The 17,363-nt window shown below is 41.4% G+C and overlaps 1 protein-coding gene across 2 annotated transcripts in view; it reads left to right on the top strand.

The window, feature by feature from the left end:
- Positions 1-17,363, top strand: part of RBM25 (RNA binding motif protein 25) — a 40,346-nt gene that overhangs the window by 4,488 nt on the left and 18,495 nt on the right. For both annotated transcript variants that reach the window (XM_038407802.2, XM_038407803.2), the window contains exons 2-7: positions 3,710-3,830; positions 10,323-10,372; positions 11,924-12,094; positions 12,432-12,489; positions 12,895-13,055; positions 16,098-16,280. In XM_038407802.2, coding sequence (XP_038263730.1) covers positions 3,725-3,830; positions 10,323-10,372; positions 11,924-12,094; positions 12,432-12,489; positions 12,895-13,055; positions 16,098-16,280 — 729 coding nt within the window. In that variant the 5' untranslated portion in view covers positions 3,710-3,724. The remainder of the gene's footprint in view (positions 1-3,709; positions 3,831-10,322; positions 10,373-11,923; positions 12,095-12,431; positions 12,490-12,894; positions 13,056-16,097; positions 16,281-17,363) is intronic.

A 17,363-nucleotide genomic window follows, 5' to 3' on the forward strand; every position in this document is an offset into this window, starting at 1 on the left:
CCTGCCCCTTCCCTAAGGCCCCCCCACTCATTCCATCCCCCCCATCGCTTGTTCTCCCCCACCCTCACTCACTTTCACTGGGCTGGGGTAGGCAATTAGGGTGGGGGGGGATCTGGACTGGGGCTGAGGGGTTTGAAGTGTGGGAGGGGGCTCTGGACTGAGCCTGGGGCAGGGTGTGGGGTGCAGGAGGGAGTACAGGGTCCAAGCTCTGGGAGGGCATTTTGGTTTAGGAGCAGGCTCCAGTCTGGGGTAGGGAATGGATGCAGGAGGGGGTATGGAGTGCAGGCTCTGCCCCGGAGGCGCTTACCTCGGGCGGCTCCCGGTTGGTGGTGCAGCGGTGCTAAGGCACGCTCCCTGCCTGCCCTGGTCCTGTGCTACTCCCAGAAGTGGTTGGCATGTCTCTGCGTCCCCTGGGGGGAACAGGGGGCTCTTCCCGTGCCCACAAGCACCACCCCCACAGCTCCCATTGGCTGCAGTTCCCTGCCAATGGGAGTTGCGGAGTTGGCGCTCGGGGCAGGGGCAGCGCGTGGAGAACTGCCCAGGAGCTGCAGAGATGTGCCAGCCACTTTTGGAAGCAGCGTGAAGCTAGGGCAGGCAGGGAGTCTGCTTTAGCCCCTCTGCACCGCCAGACTTTCAGTGCTTAAAATCTCCTGGTTTGGCTTCAGTAGCTTTCGGGAAATAGGGCATAATTCCAGGAGATTCCCAGCAAAACCAGGATGGTTGGCAACCCTGGCGATTAACTTGAACCACCAAGGCCCTTCTGACTGAGGGAAGGGAGAAGGACCACATGCCCTCGTCTCTCCCTCATCTAAAAGTTTACTAATTGTTGGAGAAATCCTACTATACTCAATTCCTTCTTCTCTCTGGTTCCTGCCTCTTTCCTCTCCCCTCCCAAAACAAACAAACAAAAACCCAAAACAACCTCCTGGCTTCTACAAGGTGTCTCTCTCCTACCTTCCCTTCACAGAGAATAGCTTCAATATCTGTATCTACTGCTGCTCTTCAGAGCTCTCCTTAATAGCCAGAGAACGAAACTGACATCTTTGTCAGTTTCACTCTTCCAAGAGAATTTTACACAGCAGCAGAAAAACATCCTATTCCCTTTAATTTAATTTTGCTGTTGCATGTGAAAGCTATGGATAGCAGAGGTACTGAAGCTCTCTATACTCATTCAGGACTATATCATTGAATTAATTCACATTAGTAAGATATTTTCAAAGGCTAGAAACTTGTTCCTTTTTTAAACAAGTTTAAATTGGTGAATTTTTCAAGCTGTGTACATAGCAACACATTTCATTCACTGTAGGCCTAGACATGAAAGGTTGTAAACCCTGTCTGTTCCATACCAACTTTTTTTTTTATTCATCTTGAGGGCTAAAGGTTATTCCATTGAATGCTAGGTTTTGCTTTGATTTTGATCAAAAATAAACCTTAGCCTATATGGACATATGAGCCTCCAGCTCATTTGGAACAAGTCTGGGTCCAATAGTTCTTTCCTGCCATCCTTCCCCAAAACTGTCTTTATGTATCCACATTTGGAGGAGTCCCTTTGTTCAGATCTCTCCTTTCCTGGGACCCTGGGAAGTGATTGCTTCGAAGGGTGCATTTGACTTTTGGTTAGGAAAGTACACAACCGAAATACCTACGTGGAAAAGGGAATCTCCTCGTTCTCCCACCCCAGAAGTCTTAGATGTTAGTATTTCAGCTATTTTAAACTGTCTTGTGTGTGGCAGTTGATTTTTGATTCTCAAAGCTTAATGGTGAAAAGGACAGCAGAGAGAGCCATAGAAAGGAGAGGCATGCTAAAAAATATTGAACAATAGAAAAGTTTGTCTATTTTGTGTGATGTAAGTATAGCTTAGATCTCATAAATGTGGGAAGTCTTCTGTTTGCTACCTGCTTTACTCCACCACCTCAGGCCTTGTATCAGATACATTTTACCTTTACTTTTATTGGGAAGAGCTGGATGCCCTTGGGCCAGTTAAAGGGACATTGTCTCTACTTTAATCTTTTGTTAATTGGCTAACTTTAAAAAAAAAAAAAAAAAAGCTAAAGTTGCATATTGCTCCATTTTAAATAGTAGGAACTGAACTTTAAAAAATAGCTACTTTTTCTGCTCCTGCTTAGAGGTATATTTGATGTGAGCTCAAGAGTAACACCACCAAATATGCTTGGACTCACTGCCCCTGGTGTACATGCCTGCTTATTTCCATAGTTCTTCCAGACTCTGTGAAAATAATCTTGGTTCTGAATTCTAATATCACATGTAACTCCTTCCTCTAGACTCCGAGGTCTCTATCTGTTATCATGGTAGGATAGTGGTATTAGCTTTTAGTGTTAACATCACAGCACTACCATGTTTCCTGCTTGCTCCCACGTATGTGGGGTATAGTACTCCTAGGCCCAGTGGCTCTCGTTTCCTGCTCCAACATGAGTGGGGTATAGATAATGTTTTTTGTTCCTCATACATCTAGCTCTTGCACCATCAACATACAGACCCTATTTCCTGCTCATTCTGGCTCCTGCACTTGGGATGCACCTTCCTTCCCCAAATTATCTCTCTCTAACCAGCTCTTGCTAAATGAAACCCATTTTTAAAACTGGACAAAAAACACCTCCAGCAGGGATTGGAATCCTGTTGATTCAGGGATAGTAGCTGAGTCTGGCATTCTGACTTAGTGGTACTCCATTTACTTAAGAATATAGGCTCATGGTAGGGTATCTGGAAGGTAATAGTTACTGATGCATTAATGTATGAGACTTTATTTTCATGTTATCTGCTTGAGTAAGGCTGATGAGCATATGAGTTTTTTGGTTTGTTTTCTAACACCAGTTTTGTCTGTAAAGACCAGATATTTGAATAACAAGCTAGATTACTTTTTAGATAGTTTCAGCACCATCATAGCAATTATATTCACAACTATTATTAAACTAAGAGTATATGCCTCCCTTCCGTTTTGGTAGGAGGTGTGTGCACTTTTCAAATTGTAAGTGGTCTCTTGTAAGTGTATATATAGATAGTGACAGTGTCTGAATAGTGAGTGCATTTTAGAATGTTCTTTATTATGGGTAGGTAGCATGCTGACTCTTCAGCTCATCAGCTACCAGCCACGTTGAACCAACAGACGTGGGAACTGGCAAGTTAAAAATAGACTGGAGAACCCTCTGCATGCTTATCAACTCTGCGTTTGAAGTTAGAAATTTTCTTGGTGTTTGTCCCATTAATAGATATTGCTTTTAGCTGATTCTGACCTTTGGTAACTTGATTCACAAACATCTAATACATTACTACTTCATCTGTGCAGGAGAGCTAGTTGGCATATTGCAAAACTTTATTCTGAAATTATTTCTGATTTTAGATATTGGAAAAGTAATTTCTGTGGGCATATTGTATTTTCTCTGAGCTCGTTATCTACAAACAGTTCTTTGTGAAATATTTGGCATAAAGAATTAGTTTAATCTCTTGCATCAGTCCAACCTAAAAGGCAAGACTTTCATGTTTAATAATAGCACTATTAGAAAAGAAGTCTTCCACTACTGCTTTGTTATTGCTTAATTGGGGAAAGGAAACATGAACTGAAGTTTGCATTTCAACAGGCAGTCCATAGAAGGACGAAAATCAGAGTTAGTGTGGTGATTGTCAGTTCACTCCATTTTGAATAGATGATGTTTTGAGGCTATCTTTTTTTTTTCTCCCTCCACACCCCAGATTGCTGCTGCAAGAATGTCTTTTCCACCTCACTTGAATCGCCCTCCTATGGGAATCCCAACACTTCCACCTGGGATTCCACCTCCACAATTTCCTGGTTTTCCTCCACCTGTACCTCCTGGTAAGTGATGTTAGCAAGTAGAACCACCACAGAACTAAGTGAATTTTTCCTGTACTAAATTTTAAATGTTTTGTATTCACTCTTGCACTTACGCAATTGCATACGTGTATTTTAAGGTTGAAGACCTTATTTATCCATAGAGATGTCCAATATGAGTAAGCTTCCCACTTTATGCCCAATGTTTCTCTGAACAGAAATTAAAACTTCTAGAGTGAGAATAGCTCAGTTTCTGTGTCTAATTATTCCTCATCCTCTCCATTGAGATTGGCTCCTAATGTCATTTGTTTGTGGTGATGGGTCTTATGACACCTACCTACTTGGCAATAGACTGCAGCTTTCAACATTTTTCAAATAGGCCACTGTAACAGCCTTTGGATGGTAACCCAAACACCATGAAAGGCACTTGGATACCCTGGGAATGTGTGCCAGGAAAATATAGCAGCAACTTTTGGTAGCTGCTAGCCTGTTTTCAACTTGAACCCATAGGTGAAAGGCTACAGAGTCCATTAGCAGTCCCTTGGCCATGGTTTTAACTTGCACACTGAGGTCCCTTCCTTGTTGTTTATATTACAGTACAGGCAGTCCTCAAACTTATGACACAGTTGGTTCCTGAAAATTGCATTGTAAGTCGAAACACCATAACTCGGAACCACAATACACTCCATTGCGGGACCGAGCATCGTAAAGTCAAAACCAATTGTCGTAAATCAAATCAGGGTGTCAATTCAGAAACATCGTAAGTGCCATTCATCGTAAGTTAAACGTCGTAAAGTCGAGGACTGCCTGTAATAATGAGGCCCCAATCAAGATGTGGCTATTTTGTGCTAAGCACTGTGTGAAGACATGGCTTATAGTTTAAGGAGTTTACAATCTAGTCCAATTTACAAATGCAGGTTTTATTTTAATTCTTGTGTCAAATCTAAATATTTCCTATCAAGGTTGGCAACTTTTGGGACCATGAGATCCCCTAACATAGAAGAAGTTGTTGTTCTTTGTATTGAAGCTTGGGAGCCCGGAGTTTATTTCTGTCTCTAACTTTCTAAGCAAGCAAAATGTTCTGGAGGCATGGGGAGTGTTCTGAGATTTCATAAGGAACAAGATGGATCCTTGGGATGGAAGATATTACTGGCTGCACATTTTGGTTTGAAATAACTTTCTAAGAACATATATAATTGCCTAAAATAAAACTGAACTCTGTGGACCATGTTTCTCCTCCAAGAGATACAACTTAAATATCCTATCCTATATTTTAACAGGATGTCAGCAGGTCATATGGATAACTATCCCAATACTGCTTCATATGGAAATGTGTGTGCCCTTTCTGGCATTGTTACATGGTGAAGACACACTTATTAGTACCTCATGCTGCCTAATTTTTAGACGTGTTTTTTTGTGTGTGTGTGTGTGTGTGTGGAGGGAAAACTTGCTTTGACTGGACTCTCATAAGCACATTTAATGCAAAAAGCAAGTTAAAATCCTCTGCTAAACCTGTCTGTTGTAACATTAAAATTTCTCTCTCATTCCTTTCCTTCTAATTTTCTATTGTTGTCTCCTTATACATATTGTGCTTCCTGGTCTCCCTTCTTCCATTTTTAAATCTCTCCCTCTGTTTCCATTTTACTCCCCTTCCAGTGTCTCTTCTTCCTCTGCTCCTAGTGCTTAATCATTGGGCTGTCATTCTAGTTTCTCTTATATTGATCACTCATTCTTTCTTCGCATTCCCAGTGCACAGGCTAGCCTCAGTCTGAAAACAGAAGCTTTACTTTTTCAGGCTAACAGCACTGTAGCTGGGAGCAGGGAGTAGCGGGAGAGAAGGGTGAGAACAGCTGTTGTATTATGTTGCAGTTAAGTAAACTGCTGCAAAATGCTGCACAGCATATGGGCTACAGAAAATGCCTTGCTGACCCTGCGTGTGGCTGTATGGGTTATCCACTGGTGTCTTGTAGAGTAAAATATTTTCAGAAGCCATGTGGCTGAACTACTGCATATATGGCTATAAATGTTAACACAGTTTTATGTCCTAGTGGGTAATTCTGGAATGGTTTGTAGAATATAAAAACACTCATCTCCTCTCCCCCCCACACACACCTCCCCAATCCCGTCTTGCATTACATTATTTAAAACTTAAATAGAAGTTTTTGAGATCAACAGGCTATTATTTTTTTTCTGCTGAAGCTGCACTTCTTTGATTAAATAAACACGTTCTGCCACTGAAAGCTTTGTAGTGAAATTTAAAACTGCAACCCTGTTTGCCATTACTATGTCCTGAGTGTGTATACATGTTTCCGTGCTATCGCAAGACTTTATAAAGCCTATTTTTTGTAGTATTACCTGAGTACCATCTCTCTTTTTTCCCAATGGCATTTTAAAGAATCTATTCTAAAGTGTTTCATGTATATGCTCGATACATATAAGCTTCTGTTATTTGAAGGTTTCCTTATTATCACATAGGAGGAGAAAGAACTTTCCTCTTGCAAAGTCTGATCTTATACAAAACAAATTAATTGTTTCAGTACTAGCATCCATATAGGGTATAAACAGGAAGAGAGAAGGATTTTGAAAATATCATAGTCGTTCTTGCAACTGGAAAGCATGATCTGCATCGCTAATGTACTAGTCTGTGGGGATAACACCTATTTCCCTAAAGAGCAGGCACTGGTTTCTCACTTCTCTACTCTTCTGTGACTAATACTACAGGCAAATAGTGACACTTGTAGTTAAGATTGCCATATACTTTCCTGTTACAAGACCTTGTTTTCAGTTGTTTTGCCAGACTTTAACTGTTTGGGCTAAAATTTCCTATGCCGAGTGTCTACCTCTGGGTGAATTTTTTTTGGAGAGTTTCAGTTAAAACAGTTTGGTGGTTTCTGGGAACAAGGTTGGGGGGGAAAAGGTTATTTTGTGCATTTTAAAAAAAAAATCTTGCAACTGATTCAATGACAAGCTCTAGCACCTTCATACTTTACAATGGGACACGGGATGAAATTTTGGCAGGGGTATGTGTGTGTCTCGTCGTAGTGTCAGGAATGTGAATTTTTGCTCTACCTATGAAAATTCACCTAAATATGGTCAAGTTATAAGCATCTGAAAAATTAGTTTCTGTATGCTCAATATAGATTTCTTAGTTTAGCAGCTAAATTGTCTTGATTTTCAGCGTTGGGTATACTCCATACACACACAGCTCCTTTGAGTTGACCAGACTGCTTCTCCTGAGGGAATTCTGTGCAAGTGCAGAATTAATGTGCCTTGCAAATGTTACTCTTTCCTTGCAGAATAATTGATGCATGCACCCATCCTGGGCAGCAGTCCCAAGTAGGCACGTCTGGTTTGGACATGGGGAGCAGCCTGGGGAGATACAAATTGCCATCTCTACCCCTGCATGTGCTGCTCCAGTGGCTGGGTCAGACCCATCCCTGGGAACCTCCCCCAGCTGCAGGAAGCTCAGCACTCCCACTTCCTGTCCCCATTGCTCCCCAGCTGTGGAGAGAGGGTTCACTGTGTGGAGAGCTGCCCCCATCCACCCAACCCCCATGCATCTGGACCCCCCACGCCCAGACCCCCCTGCCAAGCCCCACGCTCCCTGCATTTGGATCACTCTGCTAATCCCCTTGTACCCAGACCCCCACCCCACTGAGCCCCAACCAGCTGCACCTGGACCCCCACTCCCCCAGTACCTAGGGTTCCCCTTCTATTGCTGAGCCCCAACACCTTCACCTGGATCCCCCCCCCCGCAGAGTCCCATTCCCACTGCACTCAGCACCCCCCAGCAAGCCCCATGCATTGAGATCCCCTGGACCCCCAACCAAGCTGCTGGCATCCAGATTGCCCCACACACAACCCTCTCACCCCACAGCTGGATCTGGCTGAACCTGCTTGCCCCACACCTGGATTGGGTGGCAGGGCTGGGCATGTGTGCAAGACTCTGTTCCTCTCGCTCGCTATTGCAGAGTGCCTGGAGCTGGGGAGAGAAAAGACCTTATAGTGTTTCTGGAGCAGGCCCGACCCTTGTGCTGTGTCAGGGTCGGGTCTGTGTCCTGGGGGAGGGAGAGGCTTCAGGGTGATCCTCCACCTCCATGCAGCCAGTGGCCTGCGCTCCCCACTGCCGTGCTGGATCTTCCACTTCCATTGCCCTTCTAATTTATTATCTTCAACAATTTCAGTTCTAGACCATGACTGTACATACCAGTGACTGTACGTGACATGCTGAGTACTACTTAGCCATGCCATTAACTAAGGCCCCAATCTGGCAAAACACTAGTTTAATTGGGGAAACTCGGGTGCTGAACTTTATGCACATATTTAAGTGCTGTGCCAAATCATTGTCTAACTTTACTGCTAAGGATGTACTGCCCTTTTGATATGTTTACACAGCAAAGAAAAACCTGTGGCTGGCACATTTAGGGCTTGCAGATTGGTTGCGGGGCTGTTTCATCACTGTATAGACTTCCAGACTGGGGCTGGAACCCAAGCTCTAGGACCCTGCAGGGTTGGAGGGTCCCAAAGCTCGGCTCCAGCCTGGGCCTGGAAGTCTGCACAGTAATGAAACAGCCCCACAGCCTGAACCCCATACGCCAGAGTCAGCTGGCACGGACCAGCCATGTGTGTGTGGGTTTTGTTGTTTGTTTGTTTTTTGCTATGTAGACGTACCCTTAAAATCTTCTGTGCTTGATATACATGGAAATACTAATATTACCATTTGCTCTGTGGCACCATATAGATGTGCTAATATGCCTAGTATGGAATCTTTGTCAAAACTCTTTCTGAATCTTTTTGTTGTTTGTGTTGTTGCAGACGTACTTACTGAGAGAGATTCTGAAATAAATTACCAAAATAAATGAAAGTGGTGTGATTGTATTGCTTTTAACAAGTAAAATATGCAGAATTTTAAAATATTGTGCAGATAATTTTTAATCTTGGGGGGCACAGAATTCCCCCAAGAGTAGACTGTGCATGGTCCATCCCACGGCTTCAGATGTTGAGACTTTTCATGCAATTGCTCTTTGTGGCTGCAGGGGGCCATTGTGGTGCCAGGCACAATATCTGAGAGCGAGCAGACTGTCTCTTGTCCTCTCTGTGCTCCCTCTGCTGATGCCCAGGCGGTTTGGAGGAGGAGGAAGCAGCCTGACCTAAATGCAGAGGAGGCAGGAATGGGAGTGGGTGTGGGGGAAGAGATTCGGGGCAGTAGGGGGAGGGAGGTTAGGAGCAGGATTTGGTGGGGGGCGGGGAGGAGCTGAGGGTGAGGGGCATGGAATGTGGGTGGAGGAAAATAGCAGCAGATGAGGAAGTGGAGCAGGAACTGGGAAGGGAAGATGGGGACAGGAGCAGGGGGGTACAAAAATGCAAGCAGGAAGAAGAGAAAGATGTGAGGACAACAAGGAGGAGGGGAGTGTATCTGGGAAATAAGTGAGTGGGTAGGATGGACAGTACTTGGATCTGGAACCACTAGAGAACAGTCCCCTACAGAATCTGAATTCTGAATCCTTTGTTCTGGAGTCTTAACGTTTCTTTGCTGTCTAGCGATTAGCATTCACTGGCCATGTGTCTCCATCCTTCTTCTCTGTGGACCTGCCACCAGAGATGATAGCCTTTTTACTGCTTACAGTTACTCGATTAGGTCAGGAAATAGTGGAGTGCTGCGGATTTAAAGTTCCCAGTGAGCCATTGGGGGAGGGTCGGGGGGAAGGATGAGAAAAGCATCCGTATAGTTTCACCTGACGTTTTTTGTGTTTTTCAGTTTTTGTTTTTAAAAAACTGAAGGCTTGTTATGTAATGTACTATGTTAAAAGAACATCAAGGTTGCAAACTCAAGCTCTCACAAATTAGGAAATGCCTGAATTAAAGTTACCCATGCAACCCTAATCTGGCCCTCTTGTACATATGCATTATGATATCATCTTTAATTATATGACCATATACTTTTTTTCCCCCCACTGGACCTCCTGCCTCATTGAGTGCTTAGGACTGATGTTGTGGGAATGAATTAAGTATGGAATGAGGCTGTTGTCTGTAAGGCCTCATTTGTTGGAGAGGTTGGAAAGTGTGTAGTGAATGAACCAGGGAACTTCATGAAGAGAGAGAATGGTCTTGTGGTTCAGGGGTATTGTGAACATAAATTCATTAATCTTTTTAAAGAAGTAAGATACGACAAAGAATATCGGAGATGTCCAGGAGGAAATTAAATCTGTTTTCAGTACAAGATTTGGATGTTGTGCAGTATACATGGTGTTCCCTGGTATGATCTGAAAAAACAGAAACAATAGGAAAATGTTGACTCGCTATCCATACAGTGAGCACAGTCCATTCTATGCATTGTGAACTTCATATTTGCTCTGAATTTGTTCTCTTATTTGCCGGCATGTCTGCACAGTAGCATACCAGTGTTGTTACTTTTTCCTGGCATACAGTGATTCGTGGTTGGCTCAGGTGTATTCTGTTTTTATTGTTCTAGAGTGTTTGTGGGTAACATTGATATATTCTCTTTCTCTCCCTCAGGGACCCCCATGATTCCTGTACCAATGGGCATTATGGCTCCTGCTCCAACAGTAAGTAGTACTGGGAGTAGGGGTAAAGTAATGTGCACAAAACATGCTTTATTGATTGAAACTACTCTATATGTAACTTTCCCCAATTCATTAACATTCACAACCATGAAAGGAAAAGCTTGGTATTAAATATTAGACTGATATATTAAACTCTGACTTTGGCAAGGTTTTAAAAGGACATATCTGGAATTGCTAACTGCAAGAAATTGAAACAGTTATTGTTTGCAAATAGAAAGTTCAACTTTTATTTATATCTCAAATCAAGTAATTTGGAGATGGCCTCATGATAATACTCTGCACTGCTGTGCAAAACACCAGGGTTGGCTGGCTGGTCTCTTGCTTACCAGATCAATAGGCCTGCAGGGTGCCATGAGGTATTCCGTAGCCCATATAGAAGCAGTGTTGGGTGATGCACTCACCAAAACCGGCCAGAAGAGTCAGTACTGATAAGCTTCTGAGCAAGTTCTGACAAGTCCTTTTTGGCTACAATGCTGTGGGAGGGGAAAGATGCTCAGGACTTAGGGAAACCTTGAGGGAAAAACAGCTTTTAGTGGTTTTATCTATACACATGGATTCTAACTGGCAGGTAGGGGTGTTTTCCGTCTATAAAATCTGGGTTCGTTCTAGGTATTAAAGCCATTTCCTAGTTGTTTTTCCATCTAAACTAATGGAACTGCTTTTACTAAAATCTTGCCAGAGTGGAATCTGCTGAAGAAATCAGTCCAAAACCTAATGCCTCTAAGAGGAATAAACTCATGCTAAATTATGTATTTTATAGCAGTAAGATGCTAGAACAAATGCATTATTCAATATCCTGGAAGAAATAAGGTTCTGCCCCTGGCCTTAAAGAATTGATGAGGAGGAAATAAGCCCATGTACACAATGAATTTTCTTTTTTTTAAACTCCTCTTTATAACGTGACTGGAAGATGTGCACACACATGAATGCCCCATACCTAACTACATATTCTCCAGTTCCCAAACCATTTCTTCTTCGCATTCAAGAGAAGAGGCTATCATAGAGAAGGGGTATGGATTGATAAAGTAAAACATTTTTTTCTGTGTAAAATCTGGAACTATTAAGTCACGGTACTTGGTGGTATGAGTGTGTTTTTGAGCCAGAATTAATCTTCTATTTATAGTTATAACTCTTAAGAATCTCTTTCTCATAAGATGTTAAAGTGTACCAGTATATCAAAGGATGGCAGGCTCATTGTTCATTTTTGGAGTAGGTACTGAGTTAAAGATGACTCATAACATCTTATCCAAAAGTGATTTCTTTGCACAAATGTACCTCTTTCTGCCTTGCATTTCCAGCAATGATTTTAAAATAACAATTTCATGCTTTTGAATCTAATAGGCAATGTCTGTTATATTTTGTGTAGAATCTTAAAACTACTGTCCTGCTGTATTGGCTTGCAATTACCATGCTATGCTGGAAACTTAGTAGTGAAACAGCTTTTATATCTCCAACTCTTCCTTGTTTTAAGACACTAAACCATTTTCTGGTAAGTTATAAAATAGATTCAGCCATCTTGTTTTTCCTCCATAGGTCTTAGTTCCTACCACAGTGTCCATGGTTGGAAAGCACTTGGGAGCCAGAAAAGAGCACCCGGGTCTAAAGAATAAAGAAAATGATGAAAACAGCGGTCCCACTACCACTGTCTTTGTGGGCAACATTTCTGAGAAGGCATCAGATATGCTTATAAGACAGCTCCTAGCTGTAAGTGCAGTGATTGGTTTGTTAAACTTCATCCTCAGCTGGTGTGTGATGTAAATATTCTGTCATCACTGTAAACATGGTGGGATTAATTCACAAGCCATGAAGTTGGGCACTGATAGTGCAGTAATGACATATTCATTAGACTTGTGTGAAAAGCAATCAGTTTGACCAGAATAGCTTTCTTTTAGCTAGTACTAAATAGGAATACAGAAGATTTTTTAGCAAAATTAACCCTTACTGTTTTGATTCTTTCTCAGAATGGTACATTTGCTTATGTATTGTGTGAGCAACCGTTAAATTTATTAAATAACGTTCCTTTCTTAATTTTGCCTTCAAGAAGTGTGGCTTGGTTTTGAGTTGGAAGAGAGTGCAAGGAGCATCTGGAAAACTTCAAGGTAAGTGTAGCTTTTTGGCATCCTGATCAGATTGATTGATTTATTTTGATTATCAGGCAGCTTTTAAATTATATACTAACAAATTAATATTACTCTAATATTTTGCATTTAAATTGAGTTGCTTATGACATTTTTTCCTGTTAAATCTTTATAAAAAAAGAACAAGGTCAAAATCTTAAATTTTGTAATTCTTTCAGAATAATGCAGCGTAATTGTTTTGTAAATTTGCAGAGTAAATATTTTCCGTTTTATGATGCATATTTCTGGAATATTTTTTAAAAAGTTTGAGAACCTATTAGTTCTAAGTTCCCAATATGGAACTTAATGATCTGTAAGGGAAAAGCTGTTAAATATTTACCTGAAGACATTGTTTTTTTGCTTTTCATCTTGATCATCAACCTCCAGCGTTCGGGTTTTGTGAGTACAAAGAACCAGAATCCACTCTACGAGCACTGAGACTACTCCATGACCTCCAGATTGGAGAGAAGAAGCTGCTAGTTAAAGTTGATGCCAAGACAAAAGCTCAGCTAGATGAATGGAAAGCAAAAAAAAGGGCTTCCAATGGGGTAGGTATGAAATGTGTGACCTGCACTATGTAATGAGGGGTGGAGACAGGGTTATCTAGTAGTTAAATAGGTCTGAAAGCCAGGGCTCTTGGTTTCTATTCCTATCTCAGCTCTTAACTCACTCCATGACTTTGGCTAGACTGTGGCTCCTAAATCCCATTTGAAAGTTTGTGGGACTTGGGAGCCTAATTTACTTAAGCATTTTTGAGAATTTCACCTTTAGGGCTTGTCTGCACATAAGTTTGCATATTTAACCAATGGAAACACCTGTTTGTCAGTTTAGCTTGCCTTTGTACATTTACAAATTTACATTTACAATATAAGCTAGGTTTAAATTGATTTAAGGGTGTCTGCATGCAAAGTTGCACTAAATTTGTTCAGAATCACAGCTTTAAATTGATGCATCACTGTATATCAGCCAGACCTGAACTTCTGATTCTCAGTTTATATCCATTCTAAAGAGAGTAGTACATATTATTATACTGTACCTAATCTGTTCTGAAACTTAATGTTTAATTAGAGATTTGAGATGATGTTTAAAAAGTGACCTATAGAAATGTATTGTTTGTTAAAAAAATCCATGAGCCGACTGAGGGAGCTGAATTAAGTTTCTCTTCACAATTGTTTAAAACTCATGCAAAACCGAGAAGTAGATTTATTTCTGGGCTGTTACAAGGCTGTGAACAGATCACAAGCAGATGTAACATTAAGCATGGGGGGTATTTTTTTTTTCCATCTTTGACTTGATGGAACACCTGTTGGGGATCAAACCAGGGTCACTGTCCATCTAACTCATTCTGAATTTTCTGGTTTAATTATTTAATTGTCTTTCTGGGGTAGTTTGGTGTGCTGGATTTACTGAGCCAAATTCATCATGGGTGTAACTTGCTTGAAACTAGTAGTTATGCCAAAGATTAATGCGGCCCATTTTTTTGCTAATGCTTCTCTTTAGCAAGGGTAATAGAGCATGTTCATTCATTTAAAATACCTGCACTTTTTCTCTAATTGCCCCAAGCAAAGGCATGTACTAATTGGCGCTCGCTCCTTGAAGCAACAACTGTTCATAGTTCTAGTTGGCCAAAGCAGATTTTTCAGTTTCATTTTATAGATAATGAACACATAAAAGTTGGTAAACTTTTGCAATCAGTGCTTTGTAGTAGCTTAGAAAGCTACACAGAATATGCAGGAAATATGAATACTTTTTGTCCAGTCAGACACGCGGCATAAATGTGACCTCAGGTTTTTAACATAATTTGACTGTCTGTCTAGCATATGGGGGTCACAAGACTATTGCTCAGAACAACAAAGTGCTAACCATGTGAAATCCATATGGCACAAGTACTCTAGTTGCTAACCTAGATTAAGGGAGGAAAGTTCGACTCGAGCACTCACTCTTGTCAGAGTTTTCCTTTTCCCCTCTGGCAGCTGCTGTAATTTCTATGCTTTACGGCTGGGATTGTAAGTAACCTTAAGACTGTACTGCAGCTGTAGGACATGAACAGAAAGGATTGTGCTTTCTGTGAATTTTTATGTTTTTTTTTTTTTTTGTGTAGGAAGGCCGAGATGGTCAGTTGTGACATTGTGAAGCTTTCTGATGAAAATAAATTTAATCACTAATATAAAGTGAAAATTCCTAATTCTTTTTAGGATATATTCTTTAAATAACTTGTTGATCTCCATGTAGAAAAGCTCTGCACCCTGATTTCATATAATTTTGACTGGCATCTTTCTAATGTTCTAGACAAATTAGACCCTGGTATGTTCTCATTATTGGTGGTTGAAGGAAATGTGAATTGCTGAGGAATATTGATGTAAGAAATTTATGAAATACTACCTCCACTGAAACACTAGTATGAGTTATAGTAAATGCATTACAAGTTTATCAAAGTGCTTGCAGTTCCTTTTAATTAGCCCCTTCATGCCTTCCTTGGCATGCAAGGGCCACTGTCAGATCAGAAAGTTGCAGTGCTCTTTTCAGAACTCGTTTTCTTGAATTTTTTGTTTGTATTAATATACATTACAACATTTAATTTCCAATATGAGGGAGATAAACCAAGCAACACTTTAATCTAATAAGCTCCTCTTCATGATCACCTCTTCTCCCTGGACCTCTTCAGCTCCACGCCCTGTCACTGCTTTCTAGCTCTTCTCAGTCTACTCCTCCTTGACCTGGCAGCCCCTTCAGCTCCAAGTGAACCCTTCTCCCCCCCTCATTCTTAGCTGCTGCTCCATCAGACCCTTCCCTCCCTCCCGCTATCCCTCTTTTACCCACCACCTATCGCTTGATGGGACACCCAACTGGATTCTCAGGTGAGATTCCATTTTTTTTACAAAATGGGCGGGAGGGGCCAATAAATGGGCAAGATATTCTTTATCCAGAGTATTCATAAACTTCTATATAACATTGGTGCAAGGAGATTTTTCCCAGAGTTTCCCTTTGTCCTGCTTCCCCACTGGGAGAAGAAAAAAAGTGATGATAAATATATGATCAACAATAAGGAAACTTCTTGTATAATAGGGATATTTTCTATCTAGAAATGTTGCTTTAAAATAGCTCTTTCCCCATAGCTCACTGCTTTAAAGTTAACTAGAAAAGGAAAACATTTTTATTGTATGATAGTCTCGTGGGCTTCCAAAAAAAAGAGGGGGGTTAGAGGCGAGCTACTGAAGTGGCCCACAGTTCCTGAGGGAGAGAGATCAGAAGCTATGGTAGATCAACATTAGGGCCACAGCTGTTTATACTCCATTTGCTCCCTCTGTCTCTTCCTTGACCTGTCTGTCAGTCTTGTCACAGTCCTACTGTTGCAGTCTACAACTGTTCCACTTGTAAAACTCTGGAATGCAATCCCTCTCTGGCACTGTTAGTGTGAGGAGGTCTGAGCAATAGGATGCAGTTGAGAGCTGCTCTTAAACTTTGTAAACACAGTAGAGGCACTAGCAGGATTATTAAAAATGAACATTTGGGACAAAATCCTTCCTCTCACGTGAGTGGGATTTAGTGTGACAGTTTGCTGATTTCTCTAAATTTGCCACTTTCCCTAGAACTCCAGACCAGAGTCTACAAATGATGATGACGAAGCACTGGATGAGGAAACAAAGAGAAGAGATCAGTTAATTAAAGGGGCCATTGAAGTATTAATACGAGAATATTCCAGCGAGCTCAATGCCCCTTCCCAGGAATCTGACTCTCACCCCAGGAAGAAGAAAAAGGAAAAGAAGGAGGACGTATGTGTTTTGATTTTGGACAAAACAGATTTTTTCTTCAACTCACCTTTATATAATGGGCAAACCCTGTGCAAATACTTTAACCCAAAACTTCTGATGAGAAAACAAATCGACAAGCGTTGATGTCAGCAGCAGTTTCATGTATTAAATTGAAATCTAGTCAGTTTTAGATGCCATCCCCTCTGGATGGCTTAGGGGGTCTGAGCACCTAGACTTCCTGGAACTACAGGTTTGAATCCTGGCAGGTTTGACTCAGCCTTTCATCCCTCTGAGGTAGATGCGTTGAATTCAGTGCAATTTATTGCGTGTCTATAGGTCTTTCAGATGAGACCTTAAAAAAAACAAGGTCCTGCCTTTTCTGTGTTGACAGTTAAAGATCCCAGAACACTTTGTGTAAGCGTAGTGGTTTGCTCTGATGTCCTTTGCCAAAAATTCCTCTTCTCCCCACTGTTCGATAGCATGCCATGAGTCAGCTGGTTGTTGCTACTTTACACCCCAGAGGTGGCTGGATTTCAGTGGTGGTATATGTGTATAGTTTTGAAACACTTTGGGATCCTCCAGGGATGAAAGGCATGTTATAATTTTATTATTTTTACTATAATTTACTATTATAAAAATGTTTTAGTGTGGCTGTTTGACCAGCTGGCTTTCCTATGCTTTGTGACACAAGAAAAATCTAGTGTTTGGCAGAAGTGTTCTGATGCAAACCTCCTTTATCGGTGATTCTTTCAGTGTACTAAAATAAACTCTGGAGAAGAGGGGAAAACCAAGAATTTTCAATTGGCAAACTAAGACTTTTTCCTTTTGCAACTGAGTCTCTAACCATGTGAAAATGGGCTCTTGACACCTCTCAACCTCCACCCAATGTTGCAAGAAATCAGAATCTAGTTGGACTGAGATTTTTACCTGCTTAAATCTACTGTATAATTCCCATTCCAAGGCAGTAATGCAGCTTCAGCTGCTGATGGGGTGTGAAAGAGCAGTGCAAGAAGCAACACCTCTCCCTCTGGGAGTGAGTATATCATCCCCACATCATTCTTAGTCTAAAATAACCAGAGGAATAGGAGTCCTGAGTTGAGAATT

Source organism: Dermochelys coriacea, chromosome 6, assembly GCF_009764565.3.
Source record: "Dermochelys coriacea isolate rDerCor1 chromosome 6, rDerCor1.pri.v4, whole genome shotgun sequence".
Taxonomy (NCBI): Eukaryota; Metazoa; Chordata; order Testudines; family Dermochelyidae; genus Dermochelys; species Dermochelys coriacea.